Source organism: Dermacentor andersoni, chromosome 11, assembly GCF_023375885.2.
Source record: "Dermacentor andersoni chromosome 11, qqDerAnde1_hic_scaffold, whole genome shotgun sequence".
NCBI classification, from domain to species: Eukaryota; Metazoa; Arthropoda; class Arachnida; order Ixodida; family Ixodidae; genus Dermacentor; species Dermacentor andersoni.
This window is the reverse complement of record NC_092824.1, coordinates 69,856,980-69,881,614: the sequence shown is the minus strand read 5'-3', so window position 1 is coordinate 69,881,614 and position 24,635 is coordinate 69,856,980. Positions and strand designations below refer to the sequence as shown.

Sequence of the window (24,635 nt, the reverse complement as noted above, 5' to 3'; positions counted from 1 at the left end):
ACTGGCTCTGTGAACACTAGTTGCACATTTTATAGGCAAACGCGCAACAGCAGCAAAGCGTACAGTCGTGCAGAAACTCCCTCCTACATCATGTTTTCGTAGCAACAGGCAAAACGAAGAGCAAAAATAATCCCACCTTGAAAAGGTGCAGCCGTCCCAGCGAAAGTTCTGCGCGCACGTCACCGACGCAATCGTCGAACACTTGTTTTCTCACCGAAGGCTGCCTCGCCGGCTCTTCTTCGTCCGCAGACATTCACAAAACGGTGTCGCAAGGCTTCAGGAACAGTCATGAGCGTGTACAATGGGAAATGCGACACAACTCCGAACATTTTATTCTTACCGCAACTTTGCCGATGAATTCGCGCGCGGTTAAGAGTCGCCCACGCTATATACGCCACCCACATCGTGGTTTCGGAATGCGTCTCGTTTCGCCAGTTTCAGCTTCCCCTATGGTTTCAGTTTCAGAAAGCATTCGCCACCTCACGTCAGTTTCGTATGAAGAAATTCCTCCGCCGCGTTTCATCATTCATCCATACTACGGTCCGTACATAGTCTTCCACGATTGGTTTTACACTCGCGAAACCGATGCTGGAATAAAGCAGCCGCGCGTTGAGTTGGTAGCGTCAGCTGGTTCTTTATTCTATGGTAGCGTGTTCGTTGGCTCCGATGAACTCCTGCGGCTGTTTTCGGCGCACTGCTGCGATGGATGTGGCCGGGTCCTCGATGAAGTGCCTGGAAAACCAGCTTGCGGTTGCCTCAGATGGGCGACTCCCCCATAGGCTCTCCAAATAGAGGGTCGAGTTCGTTACCGCCGTGTTAGTGTCGTGTCCTGGGCCACCGACGTCTCACGTAGGGCAAAGGCGCTCAATTCGGTCCTTTATGTTCTGACATGGGAGGATGGAACCCACAACAGGCAAAATCACTTTGAATGAAATGAAATACTTAGCTATGCAGTGCTGTAGGAGTCATCAAAAGATTTGAGTGACAACACTTGTCAAGCATATTTCTTTTATTTACATGTCCCAAGGAGGAATGAAAACCGCACATGAAAGCTCCATCACTGCTAATGACTAGGCCAAGATATTTTACTTTGCGCGATGAAAGGCTCTCTGCCGTTTTTGTTTTCTTTTTTTCTTTCCCAACACACCCAACAACTTAACACAGAAAGGAGCATCCCTATGTTTTAGAAGCTCAAAACAAGGTATGCGCAAAACGAAACAGTGGGCCTTCCACGCTTTCAAAACTAGCACAAGTGTCCATTCCAGTGTGGCAAGCATACTGACCGACCACTGAAACCTTTTTCGCAACTCCAGCGATCAAACAAATTTTTAACACAAAGCTATTATGTTGACTTCCCCTAAGCAAGGGTTCATACAGAAAAAAAAAGAAAGCTAATGGAAAGCTGTCTGTGAAACAACCTGCAGACAAACAAGAAGTGGTGAATGAACGAGTTTGTCTACCAGTAAGTACGGATGCGATTCCTACACCATGTCTGAGGATAAAAAAAAAAGTAAGAAAGTGAAGTGTGCGTCTATGATAAACAACTTTGTCTGCAAAACAAACAAAACAATATTGGGGGTGACAAGAAAACAAAATACCGGGAATACTTGGTGCAATGGCCATTATTCGCTACCGAACTTCCATAGCAAGGTGGCGTTGCACAAAAGGACTCAAAATCACTGTCCAGTCATTTGCGGCCACATCCTCATAGGCAGGCCCGAAATAAACCGTTCTAGGTCATAAAATACAGAGGGCTCCTTATAGAAGAGACGTCTATTTCTTTTATAGATGTTCAAGCTGCCTCAACCTACTGCCAACACCCATTTAAAAGGAAGCTAAAATGGCTGGCTACAATTGGATCTGTGACCGTGTGGTAATTGTAGTGCGGTGAAAACCCTGGTAAGCTCAAGTTTCAAAAGCTATACAAATGTGCCAACAACCGCTACTCTGAAGCAATGTGCTGTTATACATACAGTCAGACTCGGGTGCTAGGCAGATTCATTCCAAGCAGATTAATGGCCAGCGCTGCAATCTGGCCTTTGCATTCAGCAAACCTCAACTATTCGCAATTTTTTAATCAAGCCTGGAGCGCAACGCAAGACACTAGCCTTGACTGTGGTATCGCAGAATAGCAACTGCAAATTTGCGGTACATTGTGTGAATGGCTTACACTCACTCTGTGTTCGAATCTATCGGACGTATACCAAACCTTACATTTGACCTTACTTCAAAGAAAGAAAAAAGCAAGATTTACAACTTTTGTTTGCTCGTGCCCAGATATTTAGTTAGATTTTAATTATCAGTGAGGGGGAACTTTTACGCATCATACGATTGGGGAGTAGAGACATTAATTAAAAGCAAAAAAAAAAAAAGTTGATTTTGAGATGGACTGGTGAAAGCGTAAAGTTCTGCCAGACCCCATCCCCTATTGCACTTTAAATATTGTTTCATTACCCCTTTTGGTATTATACTCGCCAATCAAAGAAAAATTCCAAGCAACCAGCTTAACTAGCGTTGCTTATGCAAAAGACAAAGCAGCTACTCCACTCTGCAATGGCCTGTACCGTCATCAACAAGGCTTGCTTAGAGTCCTGGAAGACCTCAGCACATGCTAATGTTTGCACAGGCCACTTCACAGTTTAGTTGGCTGGTTGGGACCGCTTTCCGAGGCAGTGGATTTCCATTTCTCAGATAACCTAGCGCAAAAATGCTTTGCTAAACATAGACTGCGATATGTACTGCGAGGTTTGGACACAAACAAGCATGAGGTGTAAGCAACATTTCATATTAAATATTCAAGGATCTGTATACACCATTAGAGTTCAAGCAAGCCTAATTATTTCCCTGCCCATCTGCTCGCTTGGTACAAGAGAAATTGGTACTTCCATTTTTGCAAGCCAAGTTTACACATACGAGTTTGACGCCACACTACTCTACCCAGCTTTCTGTTGAGCCCAGTGTGGCATTGATTCTTACATCACAACAAATAAGACAATAGTTGGTGGCAAGTACCATCATCGCACCAAATTGTGCAACGTGACTTTGGGCTTCATACTGTCACTAACACCGTTAAAGCTTTCTTCTGTTTGCTTCAACATAAATGCCACCACCACTACTAACGTTCAACAAAACATTGTTCATACCCTTTGCTCTTTCCTCGCAATAGCAATCAGCAAGAAAGATTTCACAAGATGATTGAGACCTTCAATAAAGGGAATCGGTGAGCGGACAGCCGAGACATAGGACAGTTAAGGACCTTGTTTCGAGAATAGGAGGAATCGCATGTCGGCTATAAAAAGCTGCTTTTGTTAACATGCTCAAAGTGGGCAAATACGATTGACGAACAGCAAACGCATGGCAAAGTACAAAGTCAGCACCGCATTCTTTCTTCCAGACTTGCTCTAAAAAAAGCAATACCCACGTCTAACGACGCAGGCGCAGACACTAACTTATCACAAGTGGATGAAAACTAGGCTCACTCAAAGGACTATCAATCCAGACACTGGAGTGTTTGCCTACGCTATCACCACTGCTCTCCGCAGCGTGTTAGCTTCATCAGCGAACGACCGAACAGAGGAACAACGAAAAGAAACAGGACCAAATTACAACAATTATGAAAAAAAAATTTCAAACGACACTCCAGTACAAGGTCATGTCAATGCAAAGCCCACTAAGCCGACACACTCTGGAGGTGCGTCATGCACCAGGAAAGGTAAGGGGAGAGAGCCTTCCATTAACCTTCGAGCATCACAACTAAGCACTGCTAATACACTCTCTATTTACATATCCACACACAGGCTCAGGGAAAAAGCCTAGAAAGCCAGCACTGAGAAGTCCTCAAGCAGAAGCTTGCACCGGTGCGCTTTTCTGGCTGGACAATTTTTAATGACGGCAGGAGGCACCAAGCCCCTAGGGTTGGCGTCGACGAGCCTGCGTCATTCCACGTCTCGCGACGTCGGAAATGCTCTCTGTCTCCTTTTGGTGCGCTGGTGAAACCATGGCTGGCAGAAGCAGCTGACGGAGTCTGAGGAACTTCCGTCTTGCTCTCTGCGCACAACAGAGGCGAGGAGTTCCTGCGCGTCTACGCTCGCAAATTTTGCTCACTTAGTACAGCCGCGGCACACCCTGCAGCAGCAGACAGTTCAGAGAGGATGCCAGGCGGCTAAACATGTCCCACGTCAACACAGGCCTGGCAGGGAGAAAAGGAAGAAGCAGGCAGATAGGTCAGTACGTGAAACCTCTTGCGCACTACGCATCTGAAAACAAGAGAAATCATATGCAACATGCACAAAGTTCTCTTGGCAATGCCTTAGCTGCCGACCACGTCATGTCGACTATGCCAATTGTTGTTGGGACACCAAATACATAGTTTCCGAAATCTATGCTCAAGGGAACTGTGTTGGTGTCTGCAAGAGCTGCAAGTGTGGCAGTTCAGCCAGCATAATGATGGCACTATGCAGAATTAGCGAGTGGGAATGCTGAAGTCGTACGACAGTCACATGCATGGCAAATGTTGCATCAGGCACAAGTTTACCAGCAGGTTTGGGTAGGGGGGAAGGGGGGAACCTTCCTTGGAGGCAGCACACGAGAATCGCAAGCGATATCAGTGCCACTGAGCGTGTCACGTGAGAACCCGCCAACATCGCCCGAGCCTTTCTGGTTGCCAGCAAGAGGTACATACGTCTCTGCCGCTGCTCCTTTTTCCCACATGTGGTTAGCCAACCTCGTTTCTGCCACACGTACCCCAGCTGGTCGGAAACCCCTCATCATGTAGCGTATTCTCTTGCAGGAAAACTCTCTGTGATGTAAAGTATAGCCAGCTGGCCTATTCGAAGTGTTAGTTGCAAGCCTAATAGACGCCTTCAGATTGTACACATGGTTGCCGAACAAGCACAGACAATGCAAGCACCAACTACTAACTGAAGTGGCGCACCCGTAACAGGAATGAAAATGCAAAGCTGCACTTGAGCACAGCTTTCTACGGCAGTGTAGGGAATGCCATAGGGGCTGAGCTTCTGCAGAGCTTCTACACGTGTGTTACTGCTCCAAGAAGCCAGGCAGAGACGGACGGGGCTTTCCGTTTTGCTTTCTCACAGAGGAGAATTAATCTGCGTAGCTTGCTACTTGCAATGGCTTCACTTTTACCATGACACGGAAGAGCAAAGCAAATATTTCAATTACAACACTGAATGGTGCATTCTGTGTCTCATTTAATGTAAGCACTACAGCAAGTAAGATGTTTATGTTTTTTGTTCCCCAGCTTAGAAAAAGACAAATTACTGTGTGGGGTAATATTCCCAGGAGCACTGTCATGCATGTGCTTTTGCTGCACAGCTTTGCCTTTGTTGCCACAGAAAGTCGTCTGCTACTATTCATGCGCACGCTTTGGGAAAGTGAACAGCAAGCTGTCAATCACGAACAGCTGTACGAGCATGTGTCCATGACTGACAGTTTGGCATTGCACTCCCACTAGAGGATGTGCAGTATGTTGCATGTTCTTTTTGTTGTCATTTTTCTTTTCTAACAGAGAAAAGGTTTAGTTGATGGTCAGCTATTGTGCTGTCCTTTTTTTTAAAAACTTTCGCTGTTGCCTACCGTGTTTATTCAAATATGAGGCGAGGTTTCTTCCCAAAATCCTTAGCCTCGAAGTCCGACCCTACCTTATATGTGAGGCTGATAGATTCAGTTACTGTTTCAATATGGTTGCAGCAGTGCAAATTGTAGCAACTAACAAAGCTTGGCAGGTCAGGCAGTACTGCATTTTTGCACCTATAACCTGCATTGAATATTCGAAAAATGGAACAGTAGAGGCAGGGTATAGGTTATACAGTCGAACCCACTTTAACAATATTAAGTGCCACAAAAATTTCGTAGTTATAACCGGGTTGCATGAAAAAATCAAAATCAGGGGATGGCAGAGATGATGTGAGAAAACTATCGTAAAAACCTGCATATAATATGAACCCGCATATAGTAAGAGGTGAAATTTTTGGGATGCGAAATGGAACAAAAGTTTTATCCACGTATAATACGAGTTAGAAAAACTCGAGGAAAACATTTATTTAAATTGTACTCTGCACTTCAATCACTGTCTTCCTCAGCTGTGCTCTCTTTGGATAGTTCCTTGACGGACATATCTTCCCAGAGGTACTCATCCTCTGTGCCATCGAGCGCATTTGAGGTGTCGCACTTCTCGAATGCGTGATGCGCAAGGTCCTCTGGTATGCTGGCCCATGTGTCCACAATCCACTTGCATAACGTGGCTAGCGAAGCCCGCTTCAGCCGCCCGGTCGGCGTCACTGCAGGCTCACCCGAGCGCATCCAATCTGCTTAACACTGCCTGACCGCATCCTTGAACGGCTTGTTCACGCAAACATCTAAAGGCTGCAGCTGAGACGACATCCCACCGGGATAACAACGAGTTCAGTGCCGGATTCATGCAACAGCCTCTTCACTGAGTCGGCCAAAAGGCAACGAAATGCGTCCAGCACGAGGCTGGACGGGAACGACAACAGTGCGCCGGACCACCTACACCAGACGGACTTTATCCAGTCGAGCACAAGATTCTCGTTCATCCAGCCTTTCTCATGGCATCTCACGACCACATTTCTTGGCAGCTCCTCATCTTTAAGCACTGTCTTCTGCTTGAAGACGACATAGGGCGGGAGCTTGCATCCGTCTGCAATGCACGACAACATGACGGTAACTCTCGTTTTCTCGTTGCCATTGGACTGGACATAAACTTGTTTAGAGCGCTTTTCGTGCACGGTGAGGGGCGATGGCATGTCCAGATAAACCAGCGTTTGGTCGGCGTCGCCGACTTGCCCTCGCTGGAAGTTCTTGGACTTGAGCAGCGAAATAATGTGGGCGCTGGAAAGCCACAAGCAGCTCTTCGAACGATTCGGGCAGCTTTTGCGAAATCGAAGTTCGCCGGCGTAAGGAAAATCCAGCACGGCACATGTAGCGATAAATCCAGTGCTTGCTCGCTTTGAAGGCGGAGCTCGGTAGCCCTTTTTTTCCTGCAAGCTCCTTAGCTTTTGCCTGCGTAAGCTCCATGCTCACAGCTAGATTCCCGGCTTGCTGTTGGCGTACGAACTCCGTCAGGGTGAGTTCGATTTCCGGGAATGTCCCACTCTTCGGGTGCGAAAGCTTCTTCGCGTTCCTCTGCATGCGAAAAGGGCTTCCTTCTATCAACGCCACCCTCAAATGCTTCCCTCGTTGACGTTAAACTGCCTCCCGTCCACACTGTTGCCGATGTCCTATGCGGCTTAAATAACCTTTTCTCTTGAAAGCAGCGGAGTACTGTTTCCGTGGTCCGGACATCTTGATCCTTCAATGCGGAATAAAAAAGATGCACTTCGCGAAGCGGGGTTTGCACGTGTGCTTGCCAAGGTGCGCACTCAAATAGAAACGAGGCTGTAGTCACGCAGCAAGAACGAAATCAAGCCGTAGCAAAGCAGCAATAAGGAAGCCAAGCCGTAGCCACACAGCAATAACGAAGTCAAGCCATAGCCACGCAGCAATAACAAAACCAAAACTTTTAGCCCAAATTTGACTGAAATTTTTGTTCGAATCCGCATATGGTAAGAGGCAAAAATTTGGGACGCTAATAATAGGAAAGAAACTCATATTATACGCGGGTCTTTACGGTATAATAGTGGGGAGGCCAGTGCCCCTCCCCACCACCTTCCTCCATCCAGCTGCTGATTGTGTTCACTAGTTTAACTGGTTCCTTGGCGCTCCGATCACATGTAACAAGCCACGGCTGTCGGTGTTGAAGAATAGAGGGGTCCCGGGTGATAAGTGATATGCGAGCACTGCCGAGGCATTGCTTTGGTGGCCCCAAAAGGGGGCTTTTAAGAATAATGAGAAGGCTGCCACGGCAGTCTGTCAGCTTGAAAAATCCAGAAGAAATGCTGAGGCAAAATCGCCACATGCATCTTCCCACGTACTTCTCACTGGCTTGTACGAGAAAACCCTATGTCCGTGAGCCTTGCATGCTTTAAGCGAAGCTTGCCGACATCCTTCTCCAAGGCATCCAGGTGCCCCACGTAGTGCAGCAGAAGGCTTCTCGCGAAAACGAAGCCCTGGAGGGATTGAATCATCTGCCAGGCCTCCTGTGAGGACAACTTTAAGGCTACCGCTTCATCGCTGACGTCCTTGCCATCACTATCTGATGAAAGCATGTTCGCAATGATCGCCTTATCGGTTAGAAGCGCTTAGTTTTAAAATCTATAGCCATGCGCTTTCTTTTCACCAGCAACATCGTGCTTTGCCAAATATCAGCGGGCGGATCAGACATATTCCGTTTCGGCGGCGAGTCAAACGAGGCTGAGAAACCGCGTGGCCAGGAACGATTTCTATGTAACCAGCAAAGATGAACGCGAGCAATTAACCTGTTTGCAGAACTGCGCTGAATAAGGAGCCAGTGAGCAATACGTGAGCAATCTGTGAGCAGCGCAGTTGGCGCGGTCCATCCATGTTTCGGAGGGTGGGGCGGCAGAGCTATGGGCGCAGCCCATTCGTGTTCGGAGGGATGGGAGGGCGATGGGAAAGAGGTGGACGGAGATGGCTGGAAAATGAACCGGCAGCGGCTGTTGTTTTCTCATTTTCTTTTTTTCATTTCAAGGATCTCGCATTTCACTACCTTTCAGCTCGGACACCCAGCAGGCAGACTTCCTCGTCATAACCTATAATCCGGCTACCTTTCAGCTCGGACACCCAGCAGGCAGACTTCCTCGTCATAACCGATAATCCGGCGTTGGGGCATTGTAGTAAGCGGGTTATTTCACCATGGAAAACATACAAAAGGTGACAGTGCAGCAGCTTCTCATTGATGCAACCAACAGATTGTTAAAACCGGTATTGTTATAAGTGGGTTCGACTGTATGTGAATTTTACCTTGAGGTGTGAGCTTCATGACAACGCAAATTTCACATATAGCCTGCCCCGATTGTTCTGAGGGCTTCTAATTGCTCAGTATTTCGGGCGATTCCCGTCGAGTCTGAATAATCAATCAGCTACTCTATATCACCTTATGCAGTTGAACCTCGATATAACGAAGTCAGTAAAATTAGCAATTCTGTTTTGTTATATTAAGTTTAGTTACATTAAAATTCAACTTCTAATGCAAATAAGTACAGCCATAAATAGGTACAGAAGAGGCCGCAAATCTTTAAGAGTTATTGGCCAACTGGAAAAATCAATTTTGAATCTGACAATATCGTACATTGGTGGCATGTAACACAGGCAGGTATGCTTTTGTGTTTACTCTGCCCCCCGCGGGCGATACTGTCGCCCACAATGTGGTGCCACTACCATGAAAAGCACCAGCAGCAGGAAGCAGACACTCAAGATTCTGACTCCAGCATTAAACATGTGGGAAGACAGCACACCTGATGTCATGGCAACACGGCACGCCCACTCTTTGCACACACGCCAGATTGTGTCCAGAACAGGGCGCGAGGGCTGTTGTGTGTGCTCAGCCATGTGAAGCCATGGCCGCGCTACAAAAGGAGACGCATGGCAGACTGCCACCCCTCCACTCACGTTACTGTGAGCTCGCTTTCTACGCACATGGATGGCTTGTGAAAATTGCAGCTATTCGTTATTGCGAACTGAACTTTAGGATTTCGCAAGTGGCCAAAATGAATTGGACCCCAACCTCCACTTGGTTGGATTTATACAGTACAGTTTGAATTAAACAAAACTGCTGCACGCCACATCTGTGGAAAGATGGATTATCAATATATTCAACTATTTCACAACCCCCTTCAAGTTCAATATATCCATGATTGACTTAAAATAATTTCCTTCTTTTTCCCCACTCTTGCACTGCACCATCTTTCAAGGGCTTAAAAACATTCTTGCAAACTAAATTAACTTTTTCTTAAATGAAACATTCATAAAATTGTAAAATGAGCCGATATTCGTAAATTTTGCGAAAGATTGGCGAGAGTTGGCGGGTATGCACTAGGTGCCCAGTTATTAACATTTCTACTTCAGCGTGCCTTTGTACATTTTCCTCTTGTGTCATGCAGTTGCCCGATGAGAAGGGCCACCCACGAGGACGTTCTCTTCCGAAACGCTTCTCGGTTAGCGCCCCAGCAATAAATGTTTTCCAACAACTAAACTACCCGCAATGCCACTGCCGCAAAGCCCACCCATCACTGGACTCACCAACGAGTGCGCGCGCGCGCGCAACGTGTCGCGAAGGGGGGCCCCTCAGTTGGTCTGGTAGGTGGTCAACAGTGCCGCGTCCACCGGTTCCATGCACGAGGGACAAGTGAAGGAGCGCATCAGCCAGTCGTCGATGCAGTCCGTGTGGTAGATGTGCATGCACGGCAGGAACCGGACTGCATCACCCATTGCAAACTCTCCCATGCATATCACGCACCTGCAGAGGGGGGGAAAAGGAGCATGTCATAACTCAGTGGCAGTTCTTTGACTGCAGTAAGTGGCAAGTGCATTTTTTGCAATGACTACAGACAGTGAATCTAATCTTAAGAGCCAATGGGTAGGTCCAGCAATTAGACGAACACTATAAAGGTAAAGTTCAACACCCTCGCAAGGGAATTCGTGATTGGTATCCAGCCTCTAGAACTTGTGCAACAGTCGGTAAATTCACTTATGCTATTCAGTCAAAAAGAACTCGTACAAGAAAAACTAAGTTTATAGAACGTTATAAAAATATTCTAGCACCTGTGGCAGGCAACACCGAAGTTATTGAAATGTGTAGAATCATTGAGTTTATATATTGGTAGTACTAACATATGAGGCAAAACATTGTAAGGTTATAAAGAAGCCCGAGAAGAAGGACCACACCACACAAAGAGCGATAGGGGAAAATTATAAGTTGTAACAATAAGAAGCAGGAAGGCAGCAGTGTGCTTTAGAGAGCAAACAGGGGTAGCTGGCATTGTAGTTAAGAATAAAGAAAAAGACATTGAGTTGGCCAGGTCATTTAATACATAGAGCACATTACTGGTGGTCAACTTATACGAATACGACAGCATGGATGCAAAGGAAAAGGAAATATAGTCAAGGCGATGTGATGAAATGAGAAAATTTGCAGTTGCAGGATGAAGTTGGTTCATACAAGAGAGGGAAAATTAGAGATTGTTGGAAGAGGCCTTTGTTCTGATATTGATGATGACGACAATGATAGACAGTGAGAAGCTAAAAAGGCAGCAGCGAGTGCCCTCCTGTAGGAACATGCCTGTTGTTCAAGAACTGCCTGGACACGATTGGCAAGAGGTCATAAAATGCTCTCTCTCAGCTGTTATCTCCTGGCACATGGAGGGAGCTCAGCGGGACGTCCCATTGGCCGAGTTTTGACGAGATTTGGGCCCTTGCTTGCATGCACTCCGAGTGCGAATGCGCAAGACGGTGCCTGGGTAGACCACATCTGGACACAGGAAGGTGCATAGCATATGTGCTCCTCTTTGCCGCCGGTTTGTCTGGGTCCCTGCCTCAGCGGGCATAATACACACCCTTCTGTCGTTTTGATGTCCCGAGGCAGCACCTTCCGATCGTGCCCTTGTTTGTTTCCCTTTCTAATTTCTTTGCTGTGGGCTCTGCGATGGCAGGCGTTGGTTGGTATTCATTCATTCATTCATTCATTTATTTATTCATTCATTCATTCATTCATTCATTCATTCATTCATAGTACCCTCAGGGCTCACAGAAGCATTACAAAGGTAGAAGGACAGGTGGCCTCTCTAGACTTCTTGTTCTCTGTTCTTTGTTTTTCACTGTCGGAGTGCGCCGTTAGTAGCCACCGGTACTTTGGAGGTACTTTGGTGCCTGGCAACCCTACCAGCAGGCATATACACAGTAAGAGCACATCCACACCAGCAATTGACAGAGCTTGCATGACCGAAAGAGACTGGCAATTGTGGCAACCAGTGTTTAGAGCAGCAAGCACGACCTGCTCGTTACTGTTGAATGTGGACACTGTTGAATGTGGACAGTCTTGCAAAGCAGTTTACTATCATCACCACCACTATGCCAGCCACATTAATAATTAAAAAAATACAGCTACATATGAGCACATGAGCTCTGGAAGAACCTGCTTAGCTTGCAGCTTTGTGAAGACTGAAAGATTCTCAGACCTCAATAAGTATCCGTCCCATTACCAAGTAGTCCTTCCTTCCATTCTCTCAGTTATGCAGCAGTTACCGCCCTGAAATGTCTAGTAACTGGTGATGTTGGTGTCTGCTCACACCACACTTGCACTGCCCATTGCCACATAAAATAGTAACTCAAGGTATTCTGGTGCCCCACTCTTGTGCCGCTGATCGGTCCAGCAGCTTCGCTACTCACTCAAAATGGTCAAGCTTCCACAAAAGCAACCATTTGTGTTCGTTGCAACTTGCCAGTGACCCAAGATGCAATGGCACTGTGCTCCCCCCCCGCCCCCCAAGGCACCTTGCCCTTTGCACTCACTCTCTGTTCTTCTTGCTGCCATCATAGAGGCCCGTCGGAAGGTGCTGGATGAGGCCCATGCGCTGGGCGATCACCACCTGCTCTTCCTCGGTCAGCTGGCAGGCTGGACGGCTCACGTTGGGCGAAGGGTAGTACACCGGCATGGACACCGTCTCCTACGAGGAGAGAAACAGGAGAAATGACGGTGTAGTGATTGTGACAGTTCTGCGGCGCCTATGGGGCCGTAAAACTCATCACGCTTGTTGCTACAACAAAATGCAGCTACAACAAAGCACAATGAAGTAGTCATTATTCGACAAGCAGAGACAGCATCAATATCGATATACATCAATGTACATCAAACATAGAAACAGCATAGAAACAACATACAAGTCTAGAAACAACATACAAGTCTTGCTAACCCCAACACTTCTAAAGAAGAAATTTTAATTCTGGGGTTTTACGCGCATCTAATTATGAAGCATGCAATGGTGGAGTCTCCGGATTAATTTTGACCACCAGGGCTTCTTTAATGTGCACCCAATGCATGCTACATGGGCATTTTTGCATTTCACCTGCATTGAAATGCAGCCGTCGCAGCCGGGATTCGATCCTGCGACCTCGTGCTTAGCAGTGCAACGCCAACCCAGTAAGCAACCACGGCGTTGCCCAACGCTTCTATATTTTCTTTACATAATCGTGTACTCCCAAACTTACGCAGCAACTACAGCAAAGAAACTGCTAGTATTGCTGCTGTGAAAATTTGAAAAAGCTTACCGGCTCATGCAAAATCTTGATGGTGCGTAGTATTAATTGGCGCATGGGTCAGATATGGCCACAGTGCACCTCATGTAAAATCTTCACGAATGTTGTTATCGTAGCAGCCACTTGGAACTTAACTTTGTAAACTGTGCTTCTACTGATGTATTCTTTCTTGCCTATATCCTGCGATTACTAATCACATACAGTTTTTGTGATACGTGTTCTGCCAAGTTTTACTGATTCAACATTGTATAAATTGTGTAAAGATTCTTTTTGTGGATTTCTTGTGGATTCCTAATTGCAACTGATGCCTTTTCATTAATGTATTCTTATGCAACTAAGAACAAGAAATCCCACTGCAGTTTCCAACTGCAGGACCTCTTCCTGTATAAAATCTACATATATGTAGATGTTATACAGCACTGTCTCTGTGTATCTGCTTCTTTCTACATTCTCCTTCAGTCGCACTTATACACTATCATGGGTACATATATGTACCACCAATGAAACAATAAAACTGAATTTGAATCAGACCATATAGATGTGAGAACTGGTTCTTGGCTTCGTTGGAATTTGATGAAAGACACTTGCTGAAAGGTGCTGCCAGTGTACAGTCAATGCGACTTCCTTTTTTGTGTGTGTGTGTTCCCATAAAGAGCAACTAGGTCTTTCAACATAGAGACATCAGAGTTTCAGGGCTGAAGGCGGTCTCGAGTTCTTGGAGACCCACAAGTATATGAGGAGCCTAGCAAACACAGTACAATCTTTAAGCAAATGCACTAAAATGTATGGTTTAACATGTCTAAGATGCACAGTGGGCCTTGAGGGATGCCACGGTGTAAGATTCAATATTTATTTACGCTATCTCAGGGTTCTTAATGTACGATTAAAGGGGTCCTGAACCACCTATTATTGAAGTCGAGAAGTGTATTTGACGTTAAAATACACCATTTCTGAAATACTTTGTAGCAAAAAGTGCTTCAATGTGTTCAGCAGAAGCAGAGAGTGGGTTGGTGGCTGCAACGCTCTGCCTACTGAATGTCACCGTGGCGCACAGTTCAAATTTGATTTGGCTGTTTCCATAAGATGCCACTCCTTCCAATATTGGCACCAACTACACTCTTAAGCAAAATTACACCCTTTGGGTCATATCTTGCCACACAACAATAATCGACATCTGTCTTGTCTGCATTTCCATTCTTTAATGCTGCAAGCCTGGTACTTCCAAGTCACGAATGGCATGCACGTTATCAGCACGAGAGAGCATTCTGGACAGGAAAGTAGTGAGCGCAGCATTTTCAAGAAAGGAAACGCAAGCAAGACAGATGACGATTATTGTTGTGTGGCAAGATACGACCCAAAGGGCATATATTTGTTGAAGAGTGTAGAGAGCTAATGCGTGTATTCTCACAAGTGGCACATTCTCTATGACTATCGGACAATTTTGAACTGTCAAACTAATTTTATCTTCATGTTCGCTCATGAAAATCTGGACTCACGTTGCAAGAATTCCTAACATAACGAGCTTCGACATAACGGCGACAGACCCTGAAGGTGTGCAATTCGGAAAGCAGATTAACTATTGGTCATATGTTGGTGCTCGGGCATAAAGTCACTTCACTCACAGATACTAATCAGAGCATCCAGTTGTTCTCAGTGAGCGGGCTCGTTGCAGCACATCATGGTGACCACGTTATCGCCGCTACGCTGGAGTGCACACCCGCGCTCATGTACTGCAGCAGCTTGACCAAGGGACAGTAGCCACATCCAAATTATGTATTTTGCACAATAGCTCAACACGAGTTCCCAAGGCCTCTAGCCAGGAGCGGCCAGGAGTGAGTGCATGCTGGCAAGCATTTGTGTGGTCTGATCTCAACCGATTTCAATGGTTTGAGGCTAGTTCAGCATTAAAAGTTAATTGAAATTAGCGAGACCCACTGGCTATGACACTGATAAGCAGTGTGGCCAAACTTTCATTTCCATGTGGGCAGGTGCATTAGCAGCCGATAGTCGGCGATAGTACAACAGTCATACTTCCGGAGGTAGGTAACTCTTACTGACATTCGAAATTGAGATTTTCGGTTAATTCAGCAGGTTTATTAAGAGGCGTCAATAAATATACGCAGTAACAGCCGGAAGACGCACAAACTGTTAACCTGGCAAATGGAAGCGACAGGCCTCTAAGGCTTTCCTGCCTTCGACCGGACAAATTATCGCAATGGTACCCCGTGCGATCCCCGCCGAGGTACCACAAGCAGCTTAGAAGGACACCTTCCCTTCTCGCCTCCTCTTCCCTAGCGGCGCCCGAGGACGAAGGAGAGGGAGGGGGGGTAAGCGGAGTGCCGACGACACGGCGCCCCGGCAACAGTTCCGGTGGTACGTCCTCGCGCAGGTTTGACGTAAGACCTGCGTGAAACCTCGCCCTTCTCGTACGTCAGCTCCCGTGGAGCGGACGCCCGACAGCTGTAGCGCGACGTCGCCCGCCACGGCCGCGCGGCCTCGTTAGCCTCGCCAACGAAGCTAGTCCAAGCATATGGCGTAAAGGCCGCACGCGCTGGTCTGCAAAACGCGTGTGTATCTCGAACACCACCGGGGCAGAGATGCTATCGTGATAGCGGGGCGCGTCACCTCGGAAAGTGCTATTTCTGGCTGCTGCCGCCGCCGTCGGCGACCGGCTCGCCCGGCTCGGACACCCCCACTAGGCCTCGATCATTATTCGATTAATTGCAGCGTTAAGTAGTCGCGAAACTTGCACAGTGTGTTAGGTGGAACGCCGTAATGGAGGGATAAACTTTTTTTTTGAGGGATTAACGTGGCCGCTGCTGCCGGGAATCGATCCCGCGACGTCGCGCTCAGCGAACGTATCTTCGGACGGTCACTTTCGGAGATGGATCACTTTCGGTGCGCGCCGATTGGCTGGTCGAGCCAAAAAAAAAAAAAGAAAGAAAAAAAAAAAAAAGCTCGTATCGCGCAACGCGCCGCGTACTGTACACGGTCACGCGAAAGTGACGGCGTCGCCGAAAAAGAGTGATCGTTCGAGAGTACGTCCCCGGTGAACGCCGCGCAGCCACCGAGAGACCACCGCGTCACGATCTACGCTTTCGAATCGCGCTGCAGACTCTTTACGTGCGCGGTTGCCGTCACCGAGTCAGGCAGGCGCGAGGTCCACGACCCCCTCTCCGCGAAGCTGGTTCCCATCGGTTGAGTGCCACTTAATTGGGAACCCGGCTATGGTGGCTAGAAGGCTTCTAGCCACCATAACCCGGCTCGGTACCTTTTGCGAACAAACCCTGCGATACGTCTCCCGCAAGGGGTACGCTTACGGGCGCAGCTAGTCTGCACAAAACGGAGGCGCCGAAAATTGGGCCAGGGAAAGCCGCGTGTTAAAGGGACACTAAAGCGAAACAATAAATCAGTTTATACTAACAAACCATTGTTTGAGAACTCTACAGGCAGTCATTTCAAAATAATAGTTTGATTACTAGACGAGAAAATCAACGTCGAAGCATCAGTATTTGAATTTCGCGCCGAAACGCCGACGCCGGTACGTCAACGTGACGTCAGGGATTCCAAAGTATGTTTTCGCATTTGGGCCGCGTTGGGCGAGTAAGGGTTCCCGAAACTTGCCATGTTATATATTTGGTTCCTTTGGAAAACAACGTAGCCAATCTGTACCGAAAGGACATCTTCTTGGGCAAGTTGGTGCTTAGATTTCCTAGGTATATTTTGTGGCGCAAAATACATTTCTTGAAAAGGACAGATGGCGTTTCACTGTCTTCCGTTCTTCTGTCCCTTTTCAAGAAATGTATTTTGCGCCACAATGTATACCTAGGCAATCTGTACCGCTATATACTTAAGTAGGCCCTAGAAGATGCCATCAAAATCCATGACGTCACAGCGACCAGGTGCGGGAACTTCAAGGAAGCATCGCCACCCGTCTTTCGTTCTTGCGCTTTTTCTGGCTTACCAAGCGTCTTACCGTGGTAAGAGTGGTGTTTTTGGAGTCGTAGAAAGGCAATTTACTGATGCAGAAGAAATCATTTTTCTCTTTAGTGTCCCTGTAAGGACAAAGGTTAAAAAGAAAAAGACAAGAAAGAAAAAAGAAACAGACGTGTACACGGCAACGAAGCTGTGACGTTGCAATGACGCAACTACACGCGAAAAAACAAAAGCGCACGACGGCGCAATGACACCCGACTCGGGCCTGGCACGCAACGACAGTCAGACTCAAACACCGGGCCCGAACGGCTTCTCCTTTGATGAGCTTCGCTGCACGATGGTTTGGGGGGGGGGGGGGGGGGGTGGAGGGAACCGCCCTTCGGCGTGCGTTGCCCCGTACGAAGCACTCCAATTTCGCAACGCACGCGCGAAGCCCGAATGTCAGTGAACCAGCGAAACTGCCGCTCGTTCGCATTGCTACTGCGCGTATAGCTTAGTCGGCACGGCTCAGCTCTTTCTTTATATCTTCTTCGCAGATCCTGTTCATAAAAAGAAGAAAAAAATTGGCTGAAGGCTTAGCGTGGTCAAGCCTGGAAGATTGCGAAAGCAATACCCTTGGCTGCGCCTTGGTTCGGCTGATGGTGTGGACATGGTTGCCCTTTGTTAAACTTACGGCTATACACCAGAACACCGTGAATTCAAAGCGCGCCGCCATATTGATGAGCGCCGGTCGCGCCATCTATCCCAAGCGCCGCGAAGTAGCAGGCCTGGGCTGCCACGCCGGGAGATGCGACCCTGCGCGAAAGCGAAACTTGGGCTTCTTAGCTGGGCGGAAGGCGTGTTTCGCGTTTTTTCTAGCCTGTCATTTTCGCTGTCTCGATTCAATCAAACTTCAAGACCTCATGCAAGTCCGCAATGGCCACACTAAGTGATGTGCAGACTGCAGAAGCGAATACATCGGGTAACCACGTAAGCACGTAACCTGTGAAGGATTTTACAGCACTGTGTTGGTGCCACATTTTATTAAAGCACGCAGAACATTGTCCTCTGCACTTTCAGCTTGGTCTTGTTTGTCATGGTCACTACTGGGTTGGCCGCGTTTGGCAACCAACTGGCGAGGTCGTTTGACGACCTGATTAGCAGACGCCTGCCCTTCACCACCTGCACATTGAAAACAATATATATGTTATAGTAAGAAGGGCTGTAGTTCTTTCCCATGCCATCACTGTTGCGAAGACATAAAGTGCTCTCAAAATGAAATAGAAAATGCACCAGGCCAATTGTATCGTGCAACCCCTTAAGAGTACAACATTAAGAACACAAGCCTACAGTACTCGAACAAGCAGCATGTGATGCTAAACCTGCACTCATTGGAAAATGAGGAACTGCAGTAGTTATAATGTTCAACTACATTTGCAGTCAAAGCCCATATAACAGGGCGAGCATGCGGATGCAGGTTTTGTACAGTTGCACAAACCATGACAGGGCACATAAAATTACCATCCTTACTTAAAGCTGCATCATCAGGGAAGCCTTTGGTACAAGACAACAACCGCACCTGCATTCCAAAAAATTAGCCCCACCAACTGCAGCTACCTGGTATCAGACCCGTTTCGCTTGTGCGAGGCCATATCGGATTGTTAGCGCTCCCTTAGAAAACAGTAAAAGAAACTGGTGAGAACGAGCAAAATTTTGTTACAAAATACAACAATAATTAAGGACCTTATTTTCCTCGCCTTATGAGCGGAAAAATTTTGCGCTTTGCCCTGCATAACAGCCCGCACGCAGTTTAGAGCTCAGGATGTTCAAATGAATTCGTTACGAATGACACCTGCAACACCAGCTCGTAAAGACAGGCGCGCTGCAAGAACGCCTTCGGCGACGAGCAGTCCTTGTTTACGTTTTTTGTCGACGCATGCTACGTGACGAGCAGACTTCGCTTTACTTTCATTAGCAATAACGCTCACCAGCAGGGCAACATACTATCGTTTACAACTTGTCGTTCACGCTTAATGGTCATGCCGTGCAGCAGCTGCAAGTATCGCTAACCGCAAACTCAACTGTTCCGCTTAACCGTCGGGAGCTCTGCCTGAATGAAAACACGAAAAGGCTTGCCTTCTTGTTATAGCCAAGGCGAAGCACCGGCGCGGGATTCTGCTCTGTGGGCTTGTCCAGAAAGTGCTCGGAGCAAACCTGCGTGTTACACATATTACGTTCGTAGGGCGCAAAGTTGAACGCGGCACCAAAATATACACAGATCGAATACTCACTCGTGCATTTTCACTGGGTTGGTAGTTCTTCCTATTCACTGCAGCTATCCACCGGTGGCGCAGCTTGTCATTCTTCGTTGCGGATGGAAATCGGTGCAGGCTGAAAACACCGCACCGGCACGATTCCCTACGTGTATTGTGCTCTTCGCAAACAGCGCTAAGCAACCTGCTCCTTTTCCGCTGGTTATTTTGGCATCCAAACACGACGCAACGATGCCCAGATGACTTCTTGTACTTTGGATTCGCGTGAACGGGCACATTCCCGCACTTCGGAGTCCTAGAGCTAGCGCTAGCCATGTCTGCTGGTCGCCGGCGAACACGCTTTGGCAGCCCAGAACAAAATGGCGCTGGTCGACCGGGCAATCCGGGTGCGAGAGTATGCGTTCGATTAGCCTGGGTGCGAGGCTAGCGTGTTCTGGTCTATACATCATCCGACATAGCGCAAGGCAGCGCGCCGACCACTTGTAGCCCCATTTATCCTCCTAGCGTGACGTCACATCAGCGAGCGTCCTCTCTCAGGTAGCGCCGCAGTAGCGGCGCGCAAGGCTTCGCCTCCACCATCGATGCCGCGAGCTGGGGCCCCGTCTCTCGGTCTGGCGTGACGTCACACGGTCACGTGACGCGCAGCTGTGTAAGGAGGCGCCACGACCACCGATGGGCCGAAAGTGCGAGTAGTATTGCTTTCGCAATAAAAAAAAAAACGGCCTCGAGGGACTTCGCTGTATCCTTTAACTACGCAGCAGCAAACGACGGCTACTGTGGCCGAACTTTTACATAACTATATAAATTTATAATAATTTATATATAAATAAAAGAAAGAAAGAGAAAAAGAGGGGGAGGAGAGAGAAAAAGAAGTACGTAAGAGACCTCATCAGTACGAGTTTGATTAAAAATGTACAAGATACAACTTGTATAAAAATACAAGTCGTATACAAGCACAACACAAGTACAAGCACAGTTCACGCGTGGCCAATAAAATAGCACCCGCCGTGGTTGCTTTGTTTGCTTAGTTGCTTAATGGCTTTGGCGTTGCGATGCTAAGCGCAAGGTCGCGGGATCAGATCCCGGCCGCGGGGGCCGTATTTCGATGGGGGGCTAAATGCAAGAACGCCCGCGTACCGTGCATTGGGTGTACGCTAATTAGCCCCAGGTGGTCGAAATTATTCCGGAGCCCCTCACACACGGCGCGCTCACGACGGCGTGCCCGTATGCGAGGGGCTCACACAACGGGCACGCCGGGCCGTATTTCACCCCCATCGAAATACGGCCCCCGCGGCCGGAATTTGATGCCGCGCTGCGTTGGCCAGTGAGAAGTACAGCTCCTTCCGAATAAATGCCTCACCGACGACAAACGCCTCTTCTTTTTGGGTGGCATATCGCCTCCGGCCTGCTGCTGCTGCCGCGGTAAAAAAACTAGGCCATGCTCGCGCCCGACGTGCCCTTCTTCCTCCTTCTCTGTACTCTCCTAGGTGGCCGACAATGCCATGGTCACGGTCTTCCCTATACACGTGGTATGTCCCAAAAGTTCGTTCAGTATGTTAATAGAAAGAAATTAAAGCTATTTCACAAACATTTAGACACATCGATGTGATCAGCTTCAAAATATTCCACATTGGGCTGGTTCCACCTCTCATTCCATTGCTGGAAGCACCCTTCTATGTCCTGTTCTGTTAAGCGTTTCAGCGGCGACGTAGTTTCGAATTGTCGAATGCCTGAAATCCCGCCCCAGAAGCATCAGTTAGCATAGGGGGGGGGGGGGGGGACTCCAATCGACGCTGTGAAGGTGGTTGGCCAGCGAAGCTGTGGTATCACCTGATCCGATAGACCAATGTGACGTAGCCTTGAACTGGGTCCTGCCGAGCCTGAGCCCGACGCCGTTGTGCATACTGACGTTGCTGTCCCTTTCGTCGCTCATCGTATTCGCGCTGCTCTTCAGCCGTCCTGTCTAACCTGATTTGGGCAGGAACCGCTGCGTCCTTCCCAGCCCGAGCACGACGCCGTTGTGCGCATTGACGTTGCTGTTCCCGTCACCGCTCACCGTTTTCACGCTGCTCTTCGCAAGTCCCTAACTATGCGTGGCCTTTCCATAGCGCTATCACAACACAAATCAGTTTCTAGGCGGGTTCTTCTTTCACATATGAAAGTATAGTGACGTAATTCCCTGTGTCGTATGCTACAGTTGCTGCTTCTCGGAAACTGCAGCTTCTGCAACCGTAATCTTTCCAGGAAACGTTTGCGACGAGCGCTATGCGCGAAGGCGAGCTTTCCGGTTCTTTTTTTTCTTCCCCCCCGCGCGGCCGGCGCTGCCGCGAGGAGGCGAGCTCCATCTGGCGGTGATGCAAGGAACCCAGTGGCGCACGCCTTCGTCAGTGATTGGTTGCCTTGTCTGTCGACGGAGACGGAAAAATGCCGGGATCCTAGTCATTTACAGCTTCGCTATGAAAACGGGTCAACCAAGAGTCGACGCTAAATCAGTCTGACGTACATGGTGGTTCAAACGATTCTATGATTAAATATTGATTATATTTCTCTATACTTCCTTTCTCAAGGTCATTATTTACTCATTTCGTATCTTATTCGCATCGCAACACGCCCAATTACGTCGACCTTGCCTTCCTTAGCATCGAGAATGGGTTGACCTTTTCTTTTTTTGACCATGATGCCTGGTGGGCCGATCCGTCTATTGGCACTAATTACGCCCGTACCGTTAATTTTACGTACTCTGCGGCTAATCGTCGCTTCTTGCGGGCACCGGCGAAGCCACCTTCCAGACACCGCTGCCTTGCGCGAGCCCAGCTTAGTCCGCGCGAACTCCCTCCATTTCCCAAAAGTGTGCCGTACGGCAGCTTTGCCTCAACGTGTCTATCCTTACGGCAGTGCACCCTTTACAATGGTACAGTGTGGCTAATTTTCGACTATAGTGGCGCTAATCACGCCTGCACCATTAATTTTACCTACTACGCGACTAACTACACCTGGCCTGGTTGAGACCTACACTTTGATACCATTCCCGCCTCGTTACGACCCTCTGGATGCGCGAAGGGGCCTTTATTTTCGTTGTTGCTGGAAGTGGTTACAAGATACCCAGATATGCCAAACCCGCGTGAAGTCAGCTAAGAAGACCTTGTAATACAAAAATTTCCATGGGACTAAATACAGCAAGTAGAGAGGGTGTTTAAGCACCGCGATGGAATCGCGTGACAAAAGCTCATGCGATATCAACGCGGAGTGTCCAGAGCATTGTCGCGATGCGTTCCTCTTTCTGACAAATTTGGTAGCACAAGGCGCGCAGAATCTGCACGCGGAAAGGTCTCGACCTTACAATTCCGCAACACGTGCTACACAATTCCATGGCAGCCAGAAAATACGATCACCATGTCTTAGCACGGTAAAAGTTTGGGCTAGCTGGTGGCTCTTGCCCTGCGAGCATGTTTACCGTGCTTAAAGCGCGAAGCTACAGGCAAACAGGGACAAGGAACAGCACGGACAGCGCTGACTTCCAATTGACTATTCGCACACTGATACGGTACGGCGCAATGAAAACACCAAAATGGAAGTGCAGAATCATGACTGTCACCTTGTCACACCACATGATTTGACGCATATAAAAGTAACAATCGTTCCAAGTGTTGCGATCAGACGACGGTGCTTCTGTACCTCCATTTTGCTGTTTTCATTGCAGTCAGCGCGGTCCGTGTTGTTTCTCGTCTGTGTCAACATTTATCCACGAACCGTAAGCGTGTTCAGGACCAACACGGCAGACTTTCTATTTGCTTTGTTCTTCCGCGCTTCATTTTTTTTACACCCCTTGCTCTGCGACTTCAGTTCGATTTCGTATTCGCAAATCCAATTTCCGTCGTCGGTGAAGACCTCTTGCAAGAATTCATCGCTGTCGTCTGGTTTTTCCAATCGAGTCAACGTTCTGCACATCGCAACGTCTGCCCAGAAGTAAGCAGTTACTGCACCTCCTTGGCTAAAACATTTTTCTTTCACAAGTTTTCAGTCCAATTCTGGTAGACTGACAGCTTCTGCTATCACTCTCCCAGTCATTCGGCGGTCACTGAGCACAAGAGAATGCACACGTGCACGGTCTGTGTTTTCGTCTTCGCAGGCGTGATGGAGGGGCGTCCTGCGGGCATTCAGTTGACAGTCCACCTAATGGACTGTCAATTTCGGCCGCTGCTGTTTGGATACAGCTGTACGATTGGATGCAGCTGTAAACGCGCTGAAGGCCTCCGGCCTTCAGCGCGTTTTCTACTAGCTTTGTGTGTGTGTGTGCGCGCGCGCGTAACTGCGTGTATGTGCCCGTACGTGCATGGCTATGTGCGCGCGTGTACAAATAGGCAGTGCGTGTGTGCTTGCACGTGCATGCGTATTTGTCTTCGTGCATGTGTGCGTTTGCGTGTACTTGCGTAAAGGTTTGAGCATGTGTCTGTAACTGTGCGTATATGTGTGGGTGCGAAATACACAATGTGTACGTGCTGTGTTTCTGTGTATGTTCGTGCGACAACGTGTGTTCGTGTTTGTCAGCATGACCTTGCGTGTGCGCGTGCGTGCGTATGTATTGCACGTAAAAGTTTACTTTTACGCGCAACAAACCTATTCGAAATCGGCTCAGTGGTTGCCGAGAGAAACAATTTCTCAATTCCCGTGTATTTATTTGGACAGGAATTTCCGAATAAACCTTCCTCTTAAATAACTAATTTAGTTTTTCAAACTTTCTTTGCGGACATATTAGGAAACCGAACGCTTGCTTTTACCAAATTCTGACTTACAACAACTCACTTTTTCCCTGCCGAGCGCGGGCAATTTCGCCAAAATCGCGACGGTTTTCGTATACACGCTCCAAGGCGGCACCGCGGTGATGAGAACCAATATGGCGCCGGCGGAGACCGTGTCGCTACCCTCAAGGCCTGGCTTGGTATCGAGACGCCCACCTTATACAGTAGGTCGTGGAGGCGCCCCTAAGAGGGAAGCGCGGGAGAGGGAGCCAGGCTGCAGCTACACGCCTTAATACATGAAGCGTTTCGGCGGCGTCAATATATACGGTGTGTGTTGCTACACTGTCTCCCCGCTAATCGCATTTAGGTCGACCGTCGTCCTGAGATGGCTTCTGCCGCAATATTTTTTTTTTTAGGACTCCAGACGAACGAGGCCAGACACACCACAGGCGCGAGGTGAACGGAGAGAAATGCGTTCCCGGTCAGAAGGGACGGGTAACAGGTAATTAGCACGCTA

At 48.2% G+C, this 24,635-nt stretch overlaps 1 protein-coding gene across 2 annotated transcripts in view; it reads right to left on the bottom strand.

The window, feature by feature from the left end:
* Nucleotides 1–991: 991 nt before the first annotated feature.
* The window catches only part of LOC126518094 (RING finger protein 11-like), a 32,000-nt gene continuing 8,356 nt past the window's right edge, over nt 992–24,635 (bottom strand). Inside the window, exons 1-4 of one of the 2 annotated variants that reach the window (XM_055064416.2) lie at nt 20,740–20,822; nt 12,448–12,602; nt 10,180–10,396; nt 992–4,189 (exon numbers count right to left, since the gene is read on the bottom strand). In XM_055064416.2, coding sequence (XP_054920391.1) covers nt 10,225–10,396; nt 12,448–12,602; nt 20,740–20,772 — 360 coding nt within the window. In that variant the 5' untranslated portion in view covers nt 20,773–20,822 and the 3' untranslated portion in view covers nt 992–4,189; nt 10,180–10,224. Of the gene's footprint in view, nt 4,190–10,179; nt 10,397–12,447; nt 12,603–20,739; nt 20,823–24,635 lie in introns of those variants that run through there. The other variant, XM_050167950.3, reaches the window with a different exon arrangement.